The 21,734-nt window shown below is 61.8% G+C and overlaps 1 protein-coding gene across 10 annotated transcripts; it reads left to right on the forward strand.

Moving 5' to 3' along the window:
* Positions 1-1,993: 1,993 nt before the first annotated feature.
* Positions 1,994-20,949, forward strand: TPM3 (tropomyosin 3; the record flags this gene model as incomplete). Of its 10 annotated transcripts, XM_084276855.1 has the most annotated exons (12): positions 1,994-2,160; positions 2,701-2,826; positions 8,329-8,462; positions 9,268-9,385; positions 9,623-9,693; positions 10,982-11,057; positions 11,905-11,967; positions 12,118-12,187; positions 13,868-13,946; positions 15,666-15,729; positions 19,005-19,127; positions 19,738-20,949. In XM_084276855.1, exons 1-11 carry the CDS (start codon positions 2,047-2,049, stop codon positions 19,080-19,082), a joined length of 993 nt encoding a protein of 330 aa, XP_084132981.1. In that variant the 5' UTR covers positions 1,994-2,046. The 10 variants fall into 10 exon arrangements, 8 of the variants coding, with proteins under 8 accessions (XP_084132981.1, XP_084132983.1, XP_084132982.1 ...); XR_014617914.1 differs by lacking the exon at positions 15,666-15,729; XM_084276857.1 differs by lacking the exons at positions 15,666-15,729; positions 19,005-19,127.
* Between the last annotated feature and the right edge of the window lie 785 nt (positions 20,950-21,734).

A 21,734-nucleotide genomic window follows, 5' to 3' on the forward strand; every position in this document is an offset into this window, starting at 1 on the left:
CCCTCCGCGGCGCAGAGCCGGGCCGGCTCCGGCTCCCAGTATTGACGACCCCACTAATGACTGTGTGACTGGGGGTGGGAGCAGCCACACTGGGCCATCGACCTGTATCGACTGGCAGCGCCGAGCGGCAAGGGCGCGGGGTCTGCCGAGGGGGCAGGGGGATGTCGATGGGTGGTAATTACTGGGAACAAGGCCATGTGTGTGGGGCTGGGGCGCTTGCTGGACGCTCCCCCCCCCGCCCCAGTGCGGCTGAGCGCGGTTATAAACGGTGGCTGGGCAGCAGCCCCTGAGCCAGACTGCTGAGGAGCCCCCCAAGCTGGCCCAGGTAAGGCGGTGACGGACGCGGGGTACCCTGGGTGCGCAGGGATGGGTGGGCAGCACCAGCTGCCATGCTGTGCTGTGCCAGGCTGTGCCATGCTGTGCCATGCCGTGCTGTGCCATGCCGTGCCAGGCTGTGCCATGCCGTGCCATGCCGTGCCATGCCATGCCGTGCCATGCCGTGCCAGGCTGTGCCATGCTGGGGGACCGTGCCCATGCTGCCCTGCTCTGGGTTCCTCCCTGCTGCAGGATGCTCCAGCTCTGGCCTGGGGTCCCAGAGCCTCCCGGTGCTGGTCCCTGGGCCAGGGTGCTGCCTGCGTGGTGCCCTGGGGAAGGTCCAACCCCCCCCCAGCAGCTCTCAGCTTCCTCTTCTCTCCTTCTCTTGCAGGGAGCTGAGCCCCCAGGTCCTGTCCAGCTCTGCCTGCCCCTGCCTCTGTCTGATATGTTTGATATTAGGTTGTTTTATTGGAAAACCAACTAAATATCAAACATATTCTTACAGCGCCAGGGATGTCCAGCACTGACCCGTCAAGATGCTGCCTGGGCCCTCCCGCAGGCGGGGAGGGGGTTGGGGATGTGGGGAGGGTCTCTCTGCACCCCCTGCTGCAATAAACCCATCTGCCTGCACCGGGCTCTTGTCTGCGCGGGGCCAGGGAGGGGGGTGCAGGAGGAGCCAGCCCCAGGGGCTGGCAGAGGTTTGGGATGGTGATGGGGTCGGCACCTGTCCCCCCGCCCGGGCTGGGGATGATCCCAGGACAAAGGCACGTGGCCCCGTGCCCGCCGCTGCCTCCAGCCATTTATGGCTCTCAAGGGCGCGGAGGTGCAGCGGCCACGCAGAGCCCTGCACGGGTGCTGACAAGGCTGGGCTCCATCTCTTTGGGTGCTCACCCTCCTCAGCCCCCCCCAAAATCTCTCCCCAAAGTGCCAGCAAAGTGGGGCTCCCCATAGGAGACCCCGACCTGGCCCGTGGGGCCCTTGGGGAGGGCGCAAGGAGGCTGCTAATCCCCTGGCTGCGCGGGAAGTGCCGCCGCTCTCCCTGCTCATTCCTCCCCACGCCTGGGGAATTCACTCCTCCAGCTGCTCCTCCAGCATCCTCAGCCTGGCTGCCAGCACAGAGCAATTCTCCAGGTGTCTCCAGGCTCCTCTCCCCCCCACACTCCCTGCTGAGCCAAACAATTCGGGTTGGGGGCTGTGCCAAGTCTCTCCAAACAGTGCCCTGTGCCACAGCACCCCTGGGCAGGGGTGAGGGCAGCGTGGGGGCCACCAAAACACTCTGAACCCCTTGGCAGGGGGGGAAACAAGGAGTGGGGGGAGTTTGTTTGCTGGTGCTGCTCAGCCCTGGCTGGGTGCCGGCTCAGCGCATCCCAAGGGAGTGTTGGGTGGGAGTCTGGTGTCCCCTTGCAGGGGGGTGGGCAGCCAGCACAATGCAGGACCCTCCGCTCACAGACCTGCTGCTGCTTTTTATAACTGCCCCAGCTGTCCTCAGGAGCCCAAATAAGGCTGAGGCCGCCTGGACCCCCCCAGGGCAGACAATGGGTCCTGAGCACAGACTTTTTGGGAAGGTGCAGGGGGGGTGGCTCGGCCCAAGAAAGGCAAAGCCCCCCGCACAGGCGGGCAGGGCAGAGCTGATAAACCCAGCAGCAGGGTGACAGGCAGCACTGCTGCCCTGCCTGCCCCTCGCCTGCCCCTCGCCTGCCCCTCGCCTGCCCCACCGCCCCGCCACCGAGGATGGAGGCCATCAAGAAGAAGATGCAGATGCTGAAGCTGGACAAGGAGAACGCCCTGGACCGGGCAGAGCAGGCAGAGGCAGAGCAGAAGCAGGCGGAGGAGCGGAGTAAGCAGGTAGGGGGGATGCTCAGAGGGATGGCTGCCCCTGCGCTGGGTCGCGCTCAACCCAGCCCCAGCCCCGACTCCAGTGAGGGGGGACAGGGGTGGGAGAGCTGCCACTGTCCCACAGCTCCGGGGCTGGGTTGTGATGGTGTGGCACATCCTGGGGTCACCCCCCTGCCAGCTGGGGTCAGAGGGGCAGGGATGCTGTGGGGCAGAGCTGGCCCCGGGGTGGGGCAGGAGGGGTGCTGTGGGGCAGAGCTGGCCCTGGGGTGGGGCAGGAGGGGTGCTGTGGGGCAGAGCTGGCCCTGGGGTGGGGCAGGAGGGGTGCTGTGGGGCAGAACTGGCCCCGGGGTGGGGCAGGAGGGGTGCTGTGGGGCAGAACTGGCCCTGGGGTGGGGCAGGAGGGGTGCTGTGGGGCAGAGCTGGCCCCGGGGTGGGGCAGGAGGGGTGCTGTGGGGCAGAGCTGAGCCCAGGATGGGCTAGGCAGGGCTCTCCTGCCATGCAGGGGTCTGGAGGGGCATCTACCTGCAGTGACAGCCGCTGCCCTTGCAGCTGGAGGATGAGCTCGCTGCCATGCAGAAGAAGCTGAAGGGGACAGAGGACGAGCTGGACAAATACTCTGAGGCCCTGAAAGATGCCCAGGAGAAGCTGGAGCTGGCAGAGAAGAAGGCGGCAGATGTACGTATGGGGCAGGGGGGAGGCTGGGTGGGCTGCCCTCCCCTTGTTTCCTCTCCTTGGTGGGAATGCAGCCCTTCCCTACAGCCTTGAGCCTCGGGGATGGCAGGAGGGGCCTGTCAGGCTTGTGCACTCCTGGCAAAGTTTCACAGGGGTCTGGGAGCAGAGAGTGACCCCAGGAAGGACACGACCCAGGGGGTCACCCATGGCTGTGGAGGGGACAGCTGGATGCTGGCAGGGGCTGGTCCTGGCTTCTTCCTGGGCAAAGATGTCCTGGGCAGCACAGGGCTGGGGAAGGGCTGGAGCAGGGCTGGGGAAGGGGTGCAGCAGGGCTGGGGAAGGGGTGGGCAGGCTGGGCAGTCGGGTTTCCTGGGCATGGGGCCCCTGGCCTGTGGCTGGCAGCAGGGAGCAGCCCCTGTGAGTCCCGCTGTGTCCTCTGGAAGCGGTGGGAGTAGCCCAGCTCCCCAGGAGGTGGAGGAGGGAGTTGTTGTCTCCCCAGTGGCTGCGTGGGCAGCGGGACAGCTGCACAGCCTGGCTATTGTTGTCCCTGTTTCCAGGAGAACAATGGTGCCAGCAGCGCAGGGTTCCACTGCCCGGCCCTCACGTGGCCCCGCTCAGCCCCGGCTGGGACACGGCACCTTGTGGGCTGGGGATGTCTCAGGGCTGGAGGGTCAGGGACATGCAGACCTTCCTGGGGCCTTCCTCCCAGCTCCTCTCCCTCCAGGGGCCCCGGTGTCAGGAGCCTCTCCCTCCCGCTGACGCCAGGCCGCAGGGAAGCACCCCGGGCTGGCTCTCACCCACGTCTTGGCCCCGAGCTGGGGGACGGGGCATTACTGGGAACCCCCAAACCCTGGGGGGGGGTTGTCAGCCCCACAGCTTCCTGGCTGTGGCTGAGTGTGTCAGCAGCACCAGCCCTGCGCCGGCCTTGACCCAAGCCAAGCACAGCCCCGCAGGGCTCTGGGCAGCCATTTCCATCACTCCCCCCCTGCTCTCCCACCGGGGGACTGAGGGACACATCCCCACTGGCTCCACAGCCCCTTAACCCCCTCCTGTTCTTCCAGAGCCGCCTTTCCCTGCCCAGCACCCCCAGCAGCGTCACGCCCCGGGGTGCTGGGGGTTGGGGGGCTGTGCCAGGTCTCAGCTGTGGTGTTCCTGAGCTCTCGGGGGGCTCCGTGTCCCCCACGGCACCGAACTCCACTCCTGGGCAGTTTTCCATGAGACTGGAGGGTTTTGGCACCGGCTGAAGAGCTGCAGCAGCGGCGGGTTGTGGCGCCCGGCCCAGCAGCCCGGCAGCAGCCTGGGTGCCCCAGAGACCCGTCCCCCCGGGGAGGAAGAGGAGGACGGTGCTCGCCGGGTGTGGGGTCTGGGGTCGGGCTGGTGCCGGCGCTGCGCGGGGCTGGGGCGCTGCCTGAGCTCAGCCACCCGGAATGCGGCGCCGAGGCCTGGACGTGCCCGTATAAGGCCCGTGGAGCTGAGGGACAGGGAGGCCCCGAGGCGGCCCCAACCCCACGGTGGGCGCCCGGCCCGAGGCCCCCGAGGGGAACGCGTGGGGCTGGGCGAGGCCCAGGGGTGCTGCGTGCGCCCCGCGGGGCGGGACCCCGGCCCTCACCCCCCGCGGGGCGGGACCCCGGCCCTCAGCCCCCGCGGGGCGGGACCCCGGCCCTCACCCCCCGCGAGGCGGGACCCCGGCCCTCAGCCCCCCGCGGGGCGGGACCCCGGCCCTCAGCCCCCCGCGGGGCGGGACCCCGGCCCTCAGCCCCCGCGGGGCGGGACCCCGGCCCTCAGCCCCCGCGAGGCGGGACCCCGGCCCTCAGACCCCAGCGGGGCGGGACCCCGGCCCTCACCCCCCGCGGGGCAGCGCCCGGGGCCGTGGGGCCGCCGCGGTGGGCCGGGCGCCGCCGTCCCCCAGCCGCGGGGGGCGGATCTCGGTGTCCCCGGGGATGTCCCCGCTGGGGGTGTGGGGGGGGGGGCAGGTCCCCGTGCTCCCGGGGGTCCGTGGGGCATCTCCCGCTGTCCTCGGGCCCCCGCGGGCCTAATCCCGGTGACACACCCCCACCCCCACCCCCCCCGAGCTCCAGCGCCGAGCCGGGCGGTCGCTCCCGGTTTCCATGGCAACGTCGAGGGAAGTGACGTCATTTTTCCGGAGTGTGGGGCCGGGGCGGCGGGTTCCGGTATCAGGGCGGGGCCGGCGCGGGTCGGGTCGGGACGGGACGGACGATGGCCGGGGCTACCACCATCGAGGCGGTGAAGCGCAAGATCCAGGTGCTGCAGCAGCAGGCGGATGATGCCGAGGAGCGGGCTGACCGCCTGCAGCGGGAGGTGGAGGCCGAGCGCCGCAACCGCGAGCAGGTACCGCCGGTGCGGGGCGGTCCCCGGGGGCTGGGGGGATGGGGATGGGGATGCGGGGGGTGTCCGGCCCTGCTCTCCCCCCGTCCCCTCCCCAGGGAGGGTGTTTACCGGGGGAGAGCCGCGGCGGGGGTTGGGGGGGGGGATGTTCCGCGGGCGTGGCGGTGCCGAGGGTCTCTCGGCTGCGGGGGGCATCGGGGCTCGGCGGTCCCGCACGGGCTCGGCTCGCCGCGGTGCGGGCTCCGTGCGGCTCTCCCGGGGCCGGGGGTTCGCTTCCCCGCCCTGCGTCCCGCGGCCGCGGCTCTCGCTTCGCTGGGGTCTGGGGCCCCAACCGCGGTGCCTCGGCCGGTGCTGGCGGGTGGCTGGAGCGGGGGGGCGCCCGGCCGGGTCTCCCGAGCCGGCCCGGAGCTGAAAGCGGCCGGGGAGGGGTCCGGTCGGGTCCCCGGGGCTGCCGGAGGGGACGGGGAGGAACTCGGCCATCTTGTCTGGCCCGGCGCTGCCGGCACAAAGGTGTGAGCGGCCTCGGCGTGCGAGGCCGGGACGGGAGCGAGCTCGGGGCGAGAGCGGAGCGGGGAACTCCCGGCGCCGCGTCCCGCCCGGCTCCCGGCGGGTCCCCGGGGTGGGGTCCCCGGGCCCGGCAGCCGCGGTGAGGGGTGCTGGGGGCAGGCGGGGCCGGGGCTGGCATCGCCCGGCGGGGCGGGAGAAGGGGCCGCGGCGGGGGCCGAGCAGCCGCGGGTGGCACCGGGCGGGGCCGCGGGGTCCCCGGCCCCGGCTCGCGGGTCTGTTCGGTGACTCCAGGCGCGGTGCGGGGACTTTCCCCGCCCCAGCCCGCTGGTGTCGGCCGGTGGCAGCAGCCTCTGTCGCTCGGTGGGGCGAGGCCACTCCCAGGCCTCAGCTGGGCTCTTTCTTCGCAGCCACATAAGGAATTCTCTCGCCTTAGCGGGGTTGTCATGGCAACACGCTTGTTTCTCCCGGTTTACTGGGTCCTCCCCCACCGGGGAGGGGAACCAGCACTCCCCGGCATCTCCCAGCGCAGGGGCGTCGTGGGCTCAGGCCGTGGCCTGGCCCTTGTGTCCCCAGGGAGCTGCCCCGTTAGGTGTTTGTGGGCTGAGGGAGCCGTGGAGGGCGAGCCCAGCCCTGGGCCTGCAGCGTCCCACGTAGCTGGGGGAAGCAGAGAGTAATTCAGGCCTGGAGGTTGGTGTCCCTGCCTGTGGCAGGGGGTTGGAGCTCTGGGACCCCTGGGGTCCCTTCCCACCCAGACCAGGCTGGGGTTCTGATAGAAGCAAGTCACTCTGCAGCAGGGCTGCCTGGAGGTGTCACCCCCTCCCATGCTCCAGGGAAGCCTGCCAGCTTCTGGTGTGTCTGGTGAGCAGAAGCAGAGGGGAGGTGCAGGGAGCTGCCTTCACAAGGAGAGAGGCAGTTTCTTAACACCAAGCTGGGGGTGGCTGCAGGAAGTCAGGGTGGAGTGATGTGGTTCTGGGGGTCAGGAAAGGGAGGCTCGCTGTGCCTGTGTGCCTCCTCCCCAGCGAGATGAGAACTCACCTTGACAGCTTCTTGCCTCTCCAAAAATGTGCGTCAAGCCGCTTCCTTCCCCGTTCTGTTTAATCTCTGATACTGTTCCTCTTCGAGCAGACTGGTTCCTCCTTTGCTGGGGCTGGTTCTGGGGCAGCACGCTGTGGTGCTGCCTCACCTGAGCATCGAGGTGTTGCAGGCTCCCCTGCTGAGGAGCAGGGGGTGCTGGCATGGCAGCTGTGTTCCTACAACCTGGTCTTGAAACGTGCTGGGGGGAAGCTGCCAAGCTCCTTGCTGCCAGCCAGGGACGGGGGGGAGAGAGCTCTCCCAGGAACTGAACGTGACTTGCTTTGGGCCCCACTGGAACACTGGCTTCTTTCACAGCTGTGCTCTTCCCTGCTTGGGCATGGCTAGAAGCAGCGTGGCCCTGCAGGCTGCTTTGTTCCAGTAGCTGGGATATTTTGTGTGTGCCTGGCACGTGCCTGTGTGTGAGTCTCTGGATTGCAGCGCTGTCCTGGAGCGGCTGCAGCCCCATCCATCCTTCTGCTGGTGTGGTAGTTCATCTGGAGAGCGGGATGTTGGATTCCCTGAGGGGATGTGGGATGTTGGTGTCCCCAAAGCATGTAGGCTTCCCCCCAGGCTCTGCTTGGGGTTGGCGCAGACCGGGGTATGAGCAGATGCCTCGTGGCTGATAGCACTGCGAGCAGGCCTGGCTGGGGAAGGTGTGATGGCTTCTCATCTCTGCTGATTCATTAAAGCCTCAGTTGCTTTTGTGGTCATGCTTCTGGCAAAGGTGCAGTGCCTGTGGCCGCTGGCAGTGCCACCAGCTCCTGGCATGTGTGGCTGAGCCGACGGGGCTGGGTGCCTGTGGCTGGAGAGCAGCCGCCTTGCCCTGTCTCAAGTCTGGGTGGGGGTGCTGCTCTTTGTGAATCTGTTGGTGAGTCTCTGGGAGGAAGGGAGCTTCTCCAGGGCTTGAGCCGCTGGGGTTGTGGGCACTGGGTCCGGGCAGTGCTGCCGGAGGCCTGGCCGTGCCCCGGTGCGGCCTGGCAGGCCTCTGCAGCCGTTGGGCTTTCTCACCTTGCTGCTGCTGGGTTCAGGCCACTCAACGTCTGGGTCACAGGAGTGAACTGCCTTGGTGCTCAGTGCTGTCCAGGGAGTGTGGTGGGTGGGCTGGCAGGATCACCGTGGCAGGGAAAGGCCTGTGGAAGTCACCAGTGTGGGGTTTAGGGCCTGAAGGGTCAGGTCAGCTCAAGCTGACAGGGGAGAACCCCGCAGGGTGGGCGCTGGGCCGAGCACACGCGTCTGAGTGGGAGGTGTTGTGAGGCTTAATGTGAGTGTAAGTGTCTGGGAGCTCTAAGGAAGGGGATCACAGGATCAGAGGGGTTGGGAGGGGCCTCCAGAGCCCATGGGGTCCCACCCCCTGCCCAAGCAGGGTCCCTAGGACAGGGCACACAGGTCGGTGTCCAGATGGGGCTGGAATCTCTCCAGAGAAGGAGACTCCACAGCCCCTGGGCAGCCTGTCCCAGGGGATAAAGCTCCCTGGCTTGGACTTTAGTTTGCCATGCTTTGCCGTTGAGCCAAAGGCCACGTCGGCTGCCCCATGCTGGCTGCTGAACCTGCCACAGTCACCCCCTGTGCTCCTTCTAGGCTGAGGCAGAAGTGGCATCTTTGAACCGCCGTATCCAGCTGGTAGAGGAGGAGTTAGACCGGGCCCAGGAGCGCCTTGCCACAGCTCTGCAGAAGCTGGAAGAGGCAGAGAAGGCTGCAGATGAAAGTGAAAGGTGAGCGAGGTCTGCTGCTCTCAGCCCTGTTCCCAACCTGGGTCCTGGTGTCATCAACCTCTTGGGCTTCCTGGAGGATGGGAAACATACCACATCAAGGCTGGATGTGGGAGTTGGGACCTGTTTATGCAGAGCAACTGAGACAATGCTCTTGCCCTTGAGTGAGTATCTTGGGACCTGAGGCGAAGCAGCGAGGAAGCGCTGTGTGCTGCTCTGCATCCTCACCTCCCAGCGACCAAAACCAAGTGGGTTCTGCAGCTCTGCTGACCTGGAAAGGTGGCTGCTGGTGGGGAAGCCTCACTTCCCTCTGCCTCTGCCAGCATCCTCCCTTCTGGCAGTCGCACCCTGACCCAGCAGTGTAATTCAGAGGGGAGCGGTCCGCTCCCAGTTGGCTGGTTGTGCTCTGCGGGTGTTGACGCTGCAACGAGCAGCCTGACCCAGCTGATGTCCTGCCATAAAGATGGACTTGGCTCTTCCTGCCTTGCAACCTGCCTTTGGCTCAGCCTGTGGAGTCCCTGCAGCAGCCTGGCTTGTTCCCCTCAGCAGCCCCACGTTTCCTTTGGCGCAGGAGCCCAGCGAGCTGCTGGAGCAACGCTCGAAGGGACGATCCATCCCGAGCAGGGGAGGCTGCTGTGTCTGCATCAGCCAAGGCGTGTCTGCCTTCCTGTGCTGCTCTCTGCTTTAGGAAGTGTGGTGGCTCGTGAGGAAGCAGCGTGGTCCTGGGGGAGCACTGTACATGTTCTGGAACTCGTTACACTGCTGGTGTGTACAGGACTGTTTTAGCCATCTCCCCTCTTTTGGACAGAGGCATGAAAGTCATTGAGAACAGAGCTCTGAAGGATGAGGAGAAGATGGAACTGCAGGAGATCCAGCTCAAGGAAGCCAAGCACATTGCAGAGGAGGCAGACAGGAAGTATGAGGAGGTGAGACCCTTGGATCCTCTATTACAGCTGGCTCTGGACCAGGAGCTGTGTCCTCTTCCTGCTGGCAGGGTTTTCATCGGCAAACCTGAGGGGAGAGCCTGGCTCTCAGCAGAGCTACGTCACTGTTCCCTTAGCCAGAAGATTCTGGCAGATCCAGTGACTCCTGCAGGCATTCCCATCGCTGCCTGCAAGTACCACATCACCTTCCTTCCTCTGAACTCCCATCCTTCCTTCCAGGTTGCTCGGAAACTGGTGATCATAGAAGGTGACCTGGAGCGTACTGAGGAGAGAGCCGAGCTTGCCGAGTCGTGAGTAACCTGCTTGCATGTGACTGGCACGTCCACCTTTGCATGGGAACTAACACAGCATTCCTAACCTTGTTACACAAGGCCTGGAGCACAGGGGGGGGTTAGAGCCTCAGAGGAAAGAGCTGGAGCTGCTCTGCTGCTCGGAGCAGGGTTGGATCCACTGAGGATTGTGATGATGTGATGCACCTCGTGCTGGAGATGTTCTGCCCCTCTGCATGGAGGGACTCCCTAGCCAGTGAGGCTGTGGAACCCCTCTGCACTGCTTTGTGCTCACTAGATCCTCACAGGCTGCTCCAGGGTGTGGGAGCACGTGGCACTTGTCCTGAAGCAGCAGAGGCACATGGGATGGATGCCCAAGGGCTGAATCGTGGCTGAGGTTGATCTCTGGCCTCCTAAACCCTTTTGCAGTGACCACTGCAGCACTGTGCAGCACTGAGCAGCGAGTTGGGCTGCTCCTGCTTGGAGCAGACACACGCTCTGTGGCGTCTGGGCTCCTGTCACACGATGGGTGCTGATCTGGAGGGGCTGCTCAGGGCTCCTCTGTCCTCCGGGCCTTGTCTAACGCCGTCGGTGTGCAGCGCTGTGCTTCCTGCCCAGGCCTGCATGTCGTGACCATGACTCTCTTGTGTTCTCCCCCTTCCTTTTCCCCTCTGGGGTGTTGTGTTTTTGGTGCTCCTTTTGGCCCTTGTCCCCACCTGGCTTGTGCCATCGTGTGACCGTCACTAACAGTCGTTGCCGGGAGCTGCAGGAACAGGCCAGAGTGATGGACCAGAACTTGAAGTGTCTGTCTGTTGCTGAAGAAAAGGTACTAACCTCTCCCTTCTCCAAACCTTAAAGCAGAACTCTCATGGTCTTCTTGCTACGCTCCTTCCCTCAGCTTTAGCTGCATCTTTTTCTCTCTTCTGGAATGTTCTGTCCTCTCTGCCCGTACGTGCTCCTGTCTGAGTGGTGGTGCCTGTCCCCTCTGCCTGTCAGGAGAGTTTCCCTCCTGACAGCAAATGAAAGGAGTGGCTTCTGCTTGAAGACCCCAGGCCCAGCTGTGGCCGTGGCTCAGTGCCCTGCCTGTGTGCTGCCAGAACACTTCAAGTACAGACCTGGAGATGGGAAGGGAGCTTGTTTTCCACACCAGTGCCTGAAAGCAAGGTCCCGTCCGGTCTGATCCCAGGCAGCCTCCTAAAGAATATTCTAGCCCTCCCTGCACATGGATTCACTTCTTGTTTCTCCTGTCTTTCCCTCCCACTTCTTCTTTTCCTTTTTTTTCTGCCCTTTTCTTTACACAACCCCACAGTAAATGTTCCGAGCTGGAGGAAGAGCTGAAGAATGTCACCAACAATCTCAAGTCTCTTGAGGCTCAGGCTGAGAAGGTAGGGCTGCTTGTCCCAGGGCCAGAAACTTGTCTGCTTTGCTAGGAGGGTGTGTGACAACAGAGGACCTGCTGGGATGGAAATGATGCAACTGCAGCCTTGTGCAAGCAAGGAGGGGGCTGTACTTGCCCTCCCAGAAGAGCTAACGGATTTCAGTGTGGAAGTGATGGTGACTGGAGGAGGCTGGGAAGCCTGGGTGCCCCTCCCTGCCCCGGGGCTCCAGCAGCCAAGGCCTTTAATGGAACCTGTAAAGCAACAGGTCCCAGCAACCTCTCTGCTCTGCCCTGGGGAGGCCCCAGCTGGAGTCCTGTGTCCAGAGCTGGGGCCCAACACAAGGAAGATGTGGGGCTGTTGGAGAGGGGTCAGAGGAGCCCCGGGGATGCTCAGAGGGCTGGAGCAGCTCCCCTAGGGAGAGAGGCTGAGGGAGCTGGGCTGGGTCAGCCTGGGGAAGAGAAGGCTGTGGGGGGACCTCACTGCAGCCTCCCTGGGCAACCTTGTGTAGCTCCAGGCCTGGAGGTTGGTGTCCCTGCCTGTGGCAGGGGGGTTGGAGCTCTGGGACCCTTGGGGTCCCTCCCAACCCAGACTGTTCTATGGTTCTATGATTTATGCTGCTGGGATAAGAATTCTCCTGCACCCAGGTGTGTTCTGTGCATGGTGTGGGATTTGCTGCCTGACCCAGTTCTCTTGGGCTTGGGTAGGATTGTGGGCAACTCCCAGTTGGAAGTTTCTCTGGGCATGTGCACTGCAGTGAAGAGCTTGTGTCCCTCTGGAGCTGGGGGATCTCTGGAGTGGGAAGCAGCTGGAGCTGCTGAGGGCTGCTGGTTGCTGACTCCTCTCTCTTCCACAGTACTCCCAAAAGGAGGATAAATATGAAGAGGAGATCAAGATCTTGACTGATAAACTCAAAGAGGTGAGTGGCCACATTGGGATGGTCCATCTGGCTGAGCTGGCCTCAGCTTGATTGGAGAGACAGGGAGGGTGGGAGACCTCAGTGTCCCCAGGCTGATCTCCTGGCTGTGCCCAGAGGGGTTGTACTAACTGGCTGGCTTCTCTCTGGCAGGCAGAGACCCGTGCTGAGTTTGCTGAACGATCTGTAGCCAAGCTGGAGAAGACAATTGATGATTTGGAAGGTACATTCTGGGGATGGGAAACCAAAGAACTTGTGGTGAGGGGTGGGGAGCTGAGGAAGGCTGCATCCCAGACAGCTGATGAGGGGAGACACTGCTCTGCTCCTTGGAGCATGACCTAACTGAGCTCCCCAGGTGATGCTGGGTGTCTCTGAGCTCAAGTCCTGCCTGCAGCTGTCTGCTCTGAGACACTTCCCTGGCTGGGCTGTGGCAGACCTCAAGCTCTTGATCCCAACACCTCACTACATCTGATAGCCACAGATAGTGTGACTGGTGTGTCTTGGTGGTGAAAGCCTCAGGAATGTTCCTGGGTTCCAGTTTACCCCAATTTAAGGAGTGGCATAGGGGGAAAAACCACCCAAACCTGATGGGAATTGGTTTTGATACCACACCTGGGTGCAGAATCCCACCCACGTGGCTGGTTGCTGCGAGTCAACCACAGCAGCCTGTGAGTCTGGAAGGAGCCTGGTGAAGACTTGGGGCTCCCCAGTGTCAGCTCTTGGTCAGGATTAAGTTGCCAGAATCCCCATCCATGAGAAGGTGCTGAGTGTGGGCTCCTTTTCTCTCCCTGGCCCTGGTTTCATGGTGCTTCAGGAGCGCTCCTGAGGTCTGCTGAACACAGACTGCTCCCTTCTCCAAGCCACAGAGGGAGATGCCAACTCTCTCCCATAAATCTGGGGCTGTGGTGGTGCTGGTAAAGCAAAACTCTTCCAGGTCTCCTGTCCAGCCACAGTGTGTGCACCTCTGTGGTCTTGCAGTGCCAGCTCCTGGGGCTTCAGAGCCACATCCTACTGTCTGGAGTCACTCAGGAGCTGGTTCTGTGTGTGAACAGCACTGGTGTCAGCTGGACCGTCCCAGAACCCCCACCGAGCAGCAGCAGCCACCTCATGATCAGGGAGCTGCACAACCCCCTGCCCATCCCTGTGTGCTCCCCTTGATGGGGATGGCTCTGGTCTCCAGCCTTGCTGCTGAGGTGACCTAGTTGGTGACAAGTGAGGTGACAAAGTTCTCCTGGGCTGTGTGGAGCTGTGAACGTGCCCAGCTCTGCTGCAGCCGGGGCAGGCAGAGCTGGGAGGAGCCCCTGCCAGCTCTGTGCAGAGCTGAGGAGTGTGGTGGGGGGTTTGAGGACTGCCTCCTCCTCTGAAGGAGGATGATCTGCTGCTCTCTTCCATGGAGAAGGCAGGTGTGGCCTCTCCTTTGGGGTCCCCCTGCCTCCTCACACGCTGTGGACTGGGATCACCTCTGATGCCCTGCCTGTCACCACGTCTCCCAGGCAGGTTCTTGCATTGAGAAGGTGAGAAGGGAGCACCCCCAGTGCTCTGTGCCCTCCTTGGGGTGCAGCACAGCTGCTCCCTGAGCAGATGCTGCTGCTCCTGGGGGTGGTTCTTGCTGACCCAGCCGGGCAGCTTGTTCTCACAAGCTGATGTGGTTGAAGTTCTTGGCTCTGCTCCTCTTGGAGCTGCCTTGTAATCCTGAAGGCACTTGCTGCTGAGACTCTGCTCAGGCTGCTGGAAGCTTCCCATCCATTGTCAGGACCTGACAGAGCCGGGATGGCTCCACATCTAACTCCATTCTCCTCTCTCCACGAGCCCCCATGCTCCTTCTCCCGCCCCAGGGTGTTGGAAGAACTCCTCTGCCTTCCCTCATTGTTTCCCTTTTGTTCTCCTCCTAAACCTCTTCTAGATGAGCTCTATGCCCAGAAACTGAAGTACAAAGCAATTAGTGAGGAACTGGACCACGCCCTGAATGACATGACTTCCATGTAAATATGAGCTGGCTGGTGTGTGCCTCTTGCTTCAGCAGGCTAGACCGCCGGAGCTTGCTTGGGGTTGCTGTGATCTTCATAGCTGGACAATCAGTGGCACTCTGGTGTCGAGGTTACTTCTACAGATCTCCCTCTCTGCCTCCAGGATTGGGGAGGCTTTCCCCTCAGCATGCTGCTGTGTGCTCTAACACCAGGGCCTTGTGATCTGCATGTGTAACACTCCAGTGCTGGGCTGGCCTGAAAAGGGTTCTCACTTGGAACTCTTGTTGAGTGCAATTCCCAGTTGCCTGCTGGAGCTACTGGGCCATGGTCTCAGGGTTCCTCCTGGAAGAGGCTGTGGATAGTGCTGGAGTGGATTCCTTAGGCTTGGAGACAGGCCAGATCATGAACTGATCTGTGGAAGTAGCTGAACTCGCGTGTTCCTGCAACTCTTGCTACTTTTCCTTTGGGTTTGCCCTGGGTTCTGCTAACAGCTGCTCTGCACAGTCCTTCCCACTAACCAGGCCAGGCCAGGGCCTCCACTGCAGAGGAGGAGCCTCACCACTGGCCCCTGAACACTCCCCAAGCCACGTTTGCTGTGCACAGAGACTTGAAGCTTCTCTTTCAATCGAGTGTCTCCTTCTGTCTCACACAGATAGGTCTGGCCATTCCAAACTCCACTTGGGATTTGCCTCTGCTTGTTCTGCATCTGCACCCTGCCTTCACCTCTCTCTGAGTCCCAGCACCTCTCTCCAGTTACTGTGCACAGGGCATCCCTGGGGAATGAGTGCTGGAAAGACACTGAAGCTTGACAGCAGCAGCCCCCCCCTCCCACCCCCAGGTTCTGCTGCACTTGGTCCCAAACAAAGCCCCCTCTGTGTGACCCCCATGTGCCAGACACTGCTGTGCTCTGAAGGGCTGCCCTGTCAGCGTCTGGGGGTAGCTTGGGAGTATGTTGTTCTCATTTGCATATCTTGTGCAGAGCCATAAAGCTCCTTTTGTATTCCTCTTGCCTCTTGCTCAGCATGATGTCACCTTGTGTGAAGGAAAACAACTCTTGGGGGTCAATTGAGTGGCTGGTGCTTTGGAGAAATGGGTCTCCAGTGACCACTGGCTGCTTTGGAGTAGCTGTTTCCATGTTGCCTTCAACCCAGGGGAACCCTCAGCACCCTTGCTGGGACACATGGACCGTTAGCACCCAGGAGTTTGCCCTTTTTGGGTGCTTTATTGCCTCACAAACATGAATTGCAGCTCTAGGGCCTCTGTGTGCAGCATGCTCCCTAGGGTCAGGGGGGAGGCTGGGGTCTGTGGACCCTGAGCCTGGCTGAAGATGCTCCTCACGCCTTCCTGCTCCGTAGGGATCACTGGCACCAGTGCCAAGGCTGGTGGTGGGGAGGCACCACCTCTCACTGGCTGAGGAGTGTGGAGGGAGCTCTGGCTGGTTTCCAGCTGGACAGGACTGGTTGGCTGTGGGGTGCTGCCTGTGGTGGGGACGTGTCCCCCCTGCCTGTGTCCTGCAGAGTGCTGTGCCAGGGCTGAGGGGGATGGGGCTGTGGAGCTTCACACCAAGCTGGCAGTGGGCTGCAAACACTGGATGTGTGTCACAGCTGGTGGGAGTGTGATGCTGGTTGCTCTGGTGTCCCAAACTCTGCTGCTCAGAGTCTCCTGTCTCTGTCTGCTGCCTCGTGGTGGCCTGTCAAACCCTGTTTCCACTCTGGATCGGTCCATCTGCTGCAGTGCCCGAAGAGCCCTCCAGGAGCAGAGCTGTGGGGAGATGGGACACCTGCCCTGGTTCCCTCAGGTTTGTGTCTCTGTTCTCTGCACCAATGGCACGAGCAGGAAGGACAGTCAGACACACTGACCTGCCCCAGCCTGGCCTCACTCTGTCTTCTGGGGCAGGGCTGTCCCCTCTCTGCTGGCCCTGGGTGGGGAAGGAGAACAGCCCTGCCAGAGTCGTGAAGAGAAATGGCTTGGAAGGCTCTGGGAGGGGGTGGTCTGGCTCTGCTGGGGTACAGGGTGAGAAGCCCACGCTCTGTAAGCACAGAGAACCTGTAACTGCTGAGGAACCAACTGCAGGAGAGTGTCTGGTGTCTGTGGGAGAGGCAGAGCCTGTGTCACTGGTGTCTGGAGGCTCCCAGCCCAGCGTGGGGCTGCCAGCTCTTCCTGGGTGGGATGTGACACCCTGTCTCTCCCCTCAGGGGCAGGTCCCAGCTGTGGGGCTGGTGTTGAAAGTGATGCTATCAGAGGCTGGGCTCTGACAGGCCCTTTCCCTGCCAGCCCTGGTGGAACTCCACTGTGGGTGGGTGGGTGGGTGATGCAACTTCTGCCCTGGGAGGTTTTGAGAGGCTTCTGGTCGGACTGGATTGCTCAGCTTGTGCAGGCTGGTTGCCTGCACTGGGCTCACTGGGCTGGTGACACACACAGAGGAGCTGACCACAGGCCCCAGAGCTCCTCAGGTCAGGTCACAGGCTGCCCCTGGGCTGGGTGGGGAAGCAGACTAGCAGTCCTGGGCACACATTCCGTGAGCAGGAGCTGTTCCAGCTGTTCCTGAGGGCTGGGAAGGGTCATGGGATTCACTTCGGGGCTGGTCCCGGGTGTGGGTGGATCGTTGGGTCCCATCCACACGCTTCCTCCAAGGCTCTGAGCTGTGACACCAGCCTACAGCCACTGGTGCTCCTGACCACAGTTCACTCCCACCTCCTGCTGCTCTGGAGACCCAGGACCAGCCCTGACACGGTGCCCAAGCTGCCTGCTTGGAGCAAGCAGGGGCTGGAGAGCCAAACCCTGGCAGCAGCAGGAGCTGATGTGCAAGGTGTGGGCCAGGATGGGGTGTACCCATCCTACCACCTCCCTCAGCTTCTAGACTGTGGTGGGGCAGCAGTTGCTGACTTCTGGCTGTGTCCTGGGCCCTTGGTGGCTGTAAGGAAGGGGATGATCAGTCTGCATTGCTGCCTCTGCCCTGCAGAGCGAGGTGTGGCTGGAGCAGTTGCTGAGGGATGAGAGGAGCTGAGGGTTGCTGGCTGGAGGTGAGCTGGAGGGGCTGGCCTGAGCCTGCCTGGAGAAGGGGATGTGCTTTGGTTGCTCTGGGTGAGCAGCCTGGCTCAGTGTCCTGAATCCTGCGTGGCTGGGTCTTGCTCAAGAGCAAAATACTCCCTGAGCAGTGAGGAATGGTGTAGATGCCCTCTGAGGGTGCTCTGGGTTCCTGGGGACCTTGGAGGATGAGGGTTGGAGAGGAAGCTGGAGGCCAGCAGGAGTTGCTTTGCCTCTTGCTTGGTTACCAGGCAGCTGGGCAGGTCGCTGCTGTTTGGGTGATGAGTTCTGCAGGCTGGAACCCACCTGAGGAGGGTGTAACTGTCCTGGAAGGTGCTCAGGGGCAGGAGGTGCCAGGACCCAGCCCCTGTGGGCGAGCAGAGCCAGATGCTGAGCTGGGAGCTGGTTGTGACTGACAGGCTGTGTGGCAGGACAGTGTCCCTCCAGCCCCAGGAGGTGACCTGTCCCAGGAGAGGCACAGGCTGGTTCCCCCTTCCCCTGGGGCTGCTGATGGGCACGTGGCCCCGTGGCCACACCGAGCACAAGGGGGGGACCCAACACCCTGTGAGGCTGCAAGGACAGGAGCTGCTGGGAAGTGGTGGCTGCCAGGTGCTGCAGCAGCATCTTGTGTCCTGCTTGTTGGGCTCTTCTGGGCAGAAAGAGGAGCCTGTGCTCCAGGACTTGCTCTGTCCTGCACCCAAAGCAGATCCAACCCTCAGTCTTTGTCTGGAGCGCTGGGTTCTCAGTGTGGCACTAAGAGGAGGGTCCTCCAGGTCAGGTGTGAGATGCTGCTGTGCTCAGTTCTTCTGGTGTCCCTGTCCTGTTAAGACCCCCTTGGATCCCACACCTCCTGGTGCAGCTCACTCTGGAAGGTGCTTCTGGTTCAGCTGTGCTTGGGCTGCTTCTCCCTGCAAAGCACTTGGAGCTCACCCGAATTCCCTCTCCTCAGCAGGGTGCAGCCCAGCCTGCAGGCTCCTCTTCCAGTGCTGTCCTCTTCCTTCTCTGCCAGCCCTTGGCAGCACTTCCACTCTGCTTCCTCTCTGGTTTCCCTGAGCTGAAACACCAGTTAGAGTGAACCAAACCTTCTGCTCTGCCCACCTTCACCCCCGGGATGATCAGAGACGTGTTACGGAGCCAGGGCGAGGGCTGATGTGATGTGCTCACCCTGGTACCCTACTAACCTGCCCTTTCTCTCTTTTTCTCTCCCTTCCTCCTTGTGTTTCCCCTAAATCCTGCTGCCTGCAGAGCGCCTCTACAGCCAGCTGGAGAAAAACCGCCTGCTCTCTAACGAGCTGAAGTTAACGCTGCATGATCTGTGTGACTGAGGAGGGGCCCTCTTAATGCCCTTGAGCTTATTGCCACCACCCAGGCTGGGCACCACAGTGAAATCTGACCACTCTTAAGACTGGCAAACTTCATTAGCAGTCGCTGCTAATGAATGGGGCGGCTGGATTTACGCTCTTGGTTCATTTGAGTGGGGTTTGGCCTCTTCCACCTCTTGGTGAAGTAACTCTCAGGCCTGGCTGGGTTTGGGAGCAGTCTTGCTTGTCCAGGGTGTCCTGCCTGGCTCCTCTGTGGAACCACAAGGGTTATAACCCAGCAAGAGAGGGGTGAAGGGCTTAAGATGCCTGTGGAGTGCTGAGATTTAATTTCCTCCTAGCTGAATGACTGTAGGATTTCTTGCTGCATGGAATGATGGCTTCTAACAATAAAGGACTGGCCTCACGGCCTGCAAGACGCTGCCCACGTGTAGTGCTGTGCTGTGGGGTGGAGTCCTGACCTAGAGAGCCTGGGGAAGGTGGTTGTTGGTGGGGCCTGACCCCAGTGCAGGGCAGGAACGGGGTGGGAAGCTCATGGGCATCTGGTCCCCAACTCCCCAGCACCGAGCTGGCTGGAGTGGCTGCAGGGAATCCTCCTCCTGTGCTGGGGTTGCTGGTGCTCTGGGAAGGCTGCTTCTTGCTCTGTGCACAGTTTCTGAGCCTGGGGAGGTTGGGGAGTGGAGTGGCTTGGAGGAACTGCCTGTACCTAAAGGACGTCTTTCTACAGCCTGTCTGTCCCGTGTCCCAGCGTGTGGATATCTTCAGTGGTCAGGGTGGGCTGGCCTTTGGAGTAAAGCCTACCTAAGCTGCTAGTAGCTGACCTGAGCTCTCCTCCTGGCTTAAGGAACAAGTGAGAATCGACTGTGCAACTGCCTGTAGCCTGGGGCAGAGTTGTAGCACCCTTGCTTCTACTTGCTCCCCGCTTCCCCTTCACTGAGAACAGCCCCTTCTCCTGTCCCAGGCACCTGTCTGCTCCCTGCTGCTGGGTACTTCCCATCCTTGTAACCAGCTTGGCATCTCTGCTCCGTGCTGGGGTTTGGGGGGGGGCAAAGGGGGGTGCAAACCCAGCTGTAATCCAAGGGGGGGGTTGTGTGTGAAGCCTGATTTCCCTCTGCATTGCTCCTGGGTGGCTTTGGCTGGGGAAGCCTTGGAGCCCTGGGGAAAGCTGAGCTACAGAGGCCACCTGCATGCAAAGCACTGCCCAGAGCACTGGCTGAAAGCACATCCTGACCATGCCTACCAGGAGCACCGGCAGTGCAAGAGGCAAGGGCCACACCTGAGCCAGGTAACTCCAGACCCTCCAGCTGCACCCAGCCAGGCACCCCGGGCGTGAGGACTCGCTGCTGGCAGGGGGCTCGCCACCCACCCAGCTTCTCTGGCAAAGGTTCTTACCCTTGGCTCACCTGAAGCTGATATGTATTTTTCCTTGGTAACTCCTGGCTTCTTTGCTTCCCCCCCAGATAAACTGAAATCCACCAAAGAGGAGCATCTCTGCACGCAAAGAATGCTGGACCAGACCCTGCTGGACCTGAACGAGATGTGAGGGATCCCTGCCACTGCCTCTGCCACGCCATGCCCAGGGCCCAGCCCAGCTCCCGCTGTCCTCTAACCCTCTGAGGACCAGAGTTTACTGTTGCCAACCAAACACCCCGTGGGGTTTTTATTCCTTCACCTCAGGGTTAAAGGCCATCGAGTTGGGCAGAGCTTCAGCCACCATGATTAAGGGAAATAAACAATGCAATAAGGTTTGGGGGGAGCGTGTTTGGGACGTACACATTTTGTACCTGTCTCTCTCTCTCTGTAGCAGCCATTGTAAACATTCCAAGTCCAGAGCCTGAGGAGCTGCTCCTCACAGCTCCTGGCTTTCCAATTCGGTGTTAACCTTCTCTGTTCACCAGCTCTGGGGCCCCCCTGTTTCAGCAGGGGAGGAAGAAAAGGGGGTGATGGTTCCTGCCTGTGGGCTTAGGGCTGGAAGCCTGTTGGGAAAACCTTCCTTTCCAGGAGCTGGTTGCCAAAAAAGAGCCATTCAGTTTCTCAGCTTTAAGGTGAAGTCTGTTCTCTGTGTGGTGGAGAAGCAACTTAAGCAAAAGGAGACTTTAATTCTTTGATTTTTGGGGGATTTTTTGTTTATTTTAAAGTTAAGCTTGTGATCTGAATGATTGAACCTTTAGGGGGTTGTTTCCCTTTCTCCCCCCACCTCCCCCCCTAATCCCCCTTGGCCACTTCCTTCCCTGGGAGGCTTCTCAGAGCCACAGCCCCTCTAACCCCTCGCTGCACCGAGGTTGGATTTGCTTTCACCCAGTGCTGAGGCACCCAGCTTTCTCACTCCTTCCACTTCCCAGCTTCCATCCCACAGCCTTGATTCCTTGGGGAACTTGTTCTCCTGGGGGATGTTTGCCTGCCCCAAGGAAGGGAACTGAGGCCTTCCCTCCTGGCCAGGAGTGCTCTAGTGTCTTACCAAGGTACAAGCCGTCTTGCTGTGCGTCGCTGCTGCGTCCCCGTGAGGTGTGAGTGTGGAGCCGTGTGGCGTCTCGCGGCGTCGCTTGTGCTGAGCATGCTGCTTGGTTGGAGCGGTTTTAGGGGCCAATCTGGAGATTACAAAAGGATCTTCTGGAGTTGTTTTGATACTATAAACTAAAAGATTTCCTGTCTTTTGAAATAAAAACCCAATCCCTCCACGCTGCTGTCTGGCTGGCTGCGGAGCTGCGCAGGGCGCTTGGGCTGAGCTTGTTCATGGGGGTTTGAAGAGGAGTTTCCCCAAGAGGGAGGAGGATGGGGGTGAGGAAGGGACAGGTGGGGGAGAAGCTGGACAGCTGGGAGGCTGTGCTGCCAGGCAGGGAGACCTGGGGGAGAAGGGACCAGGGAACTTCAGTAGGGGTGAGTGTAGGGGCCTCCTGGGCCCTACATCCTGGGAGGGGTAACACCAGGGACCTGAACCTGGAGCTGAGGAGAAGGATCCGGAGGCTGAGCAGCTCCCCGTGCCCAGCAGAGCGGCCTCAGGGCTGAGGTGGGACTGGGGGGTCCAGGGAGGTTCTGTTCTCCTCCCCTCTGCTCTGCCCAGGCCACAGCTGGGGAGGGGTGTCCAGGGCTGAGCTCCCCAGTTCAGCACAGACTGGGAGCTGCTGGGGAGGCCACAAGGATGAGGAGAGGCTGGAGGGTCTCTGGTGGGAGGGGGGGCTGGGGCTGGTCAGTCTGGGAGGGCGCAGAGGGGATCTGATCCACGCTGATCGGTCCCTAAAGGGGGTCAAGGGGAGGGGACCAGGCCCTTCTCAGGCTGCCCAGCGCCTCTTTACTCCATAGTTTCTAAATCAGGAAGGGCCTTTACAACCTGCATCCCCTGCGGTGCCAGTGGGAGTTTCCAGCCCAAGGCAGGCACAGGCTGCAGCTTTTCAAGCCCCTTGGGCTGCAAAACTGCCAGTTGGAGCCTTTTCCTGGCCAGCAGAGTGTCCCACTGCCT

The sequence above is a fragment of the Gallinula chloropus genome (assembly GCF_964237585.1).
Source record: "Gallinula chloropus genome assembly, chromosome: 29".
NCBI lineage: Eukaryota > Metazoa > Chordata > Aves > Gruiformes > Rallidae > Gallinula > Gallinula chloropus.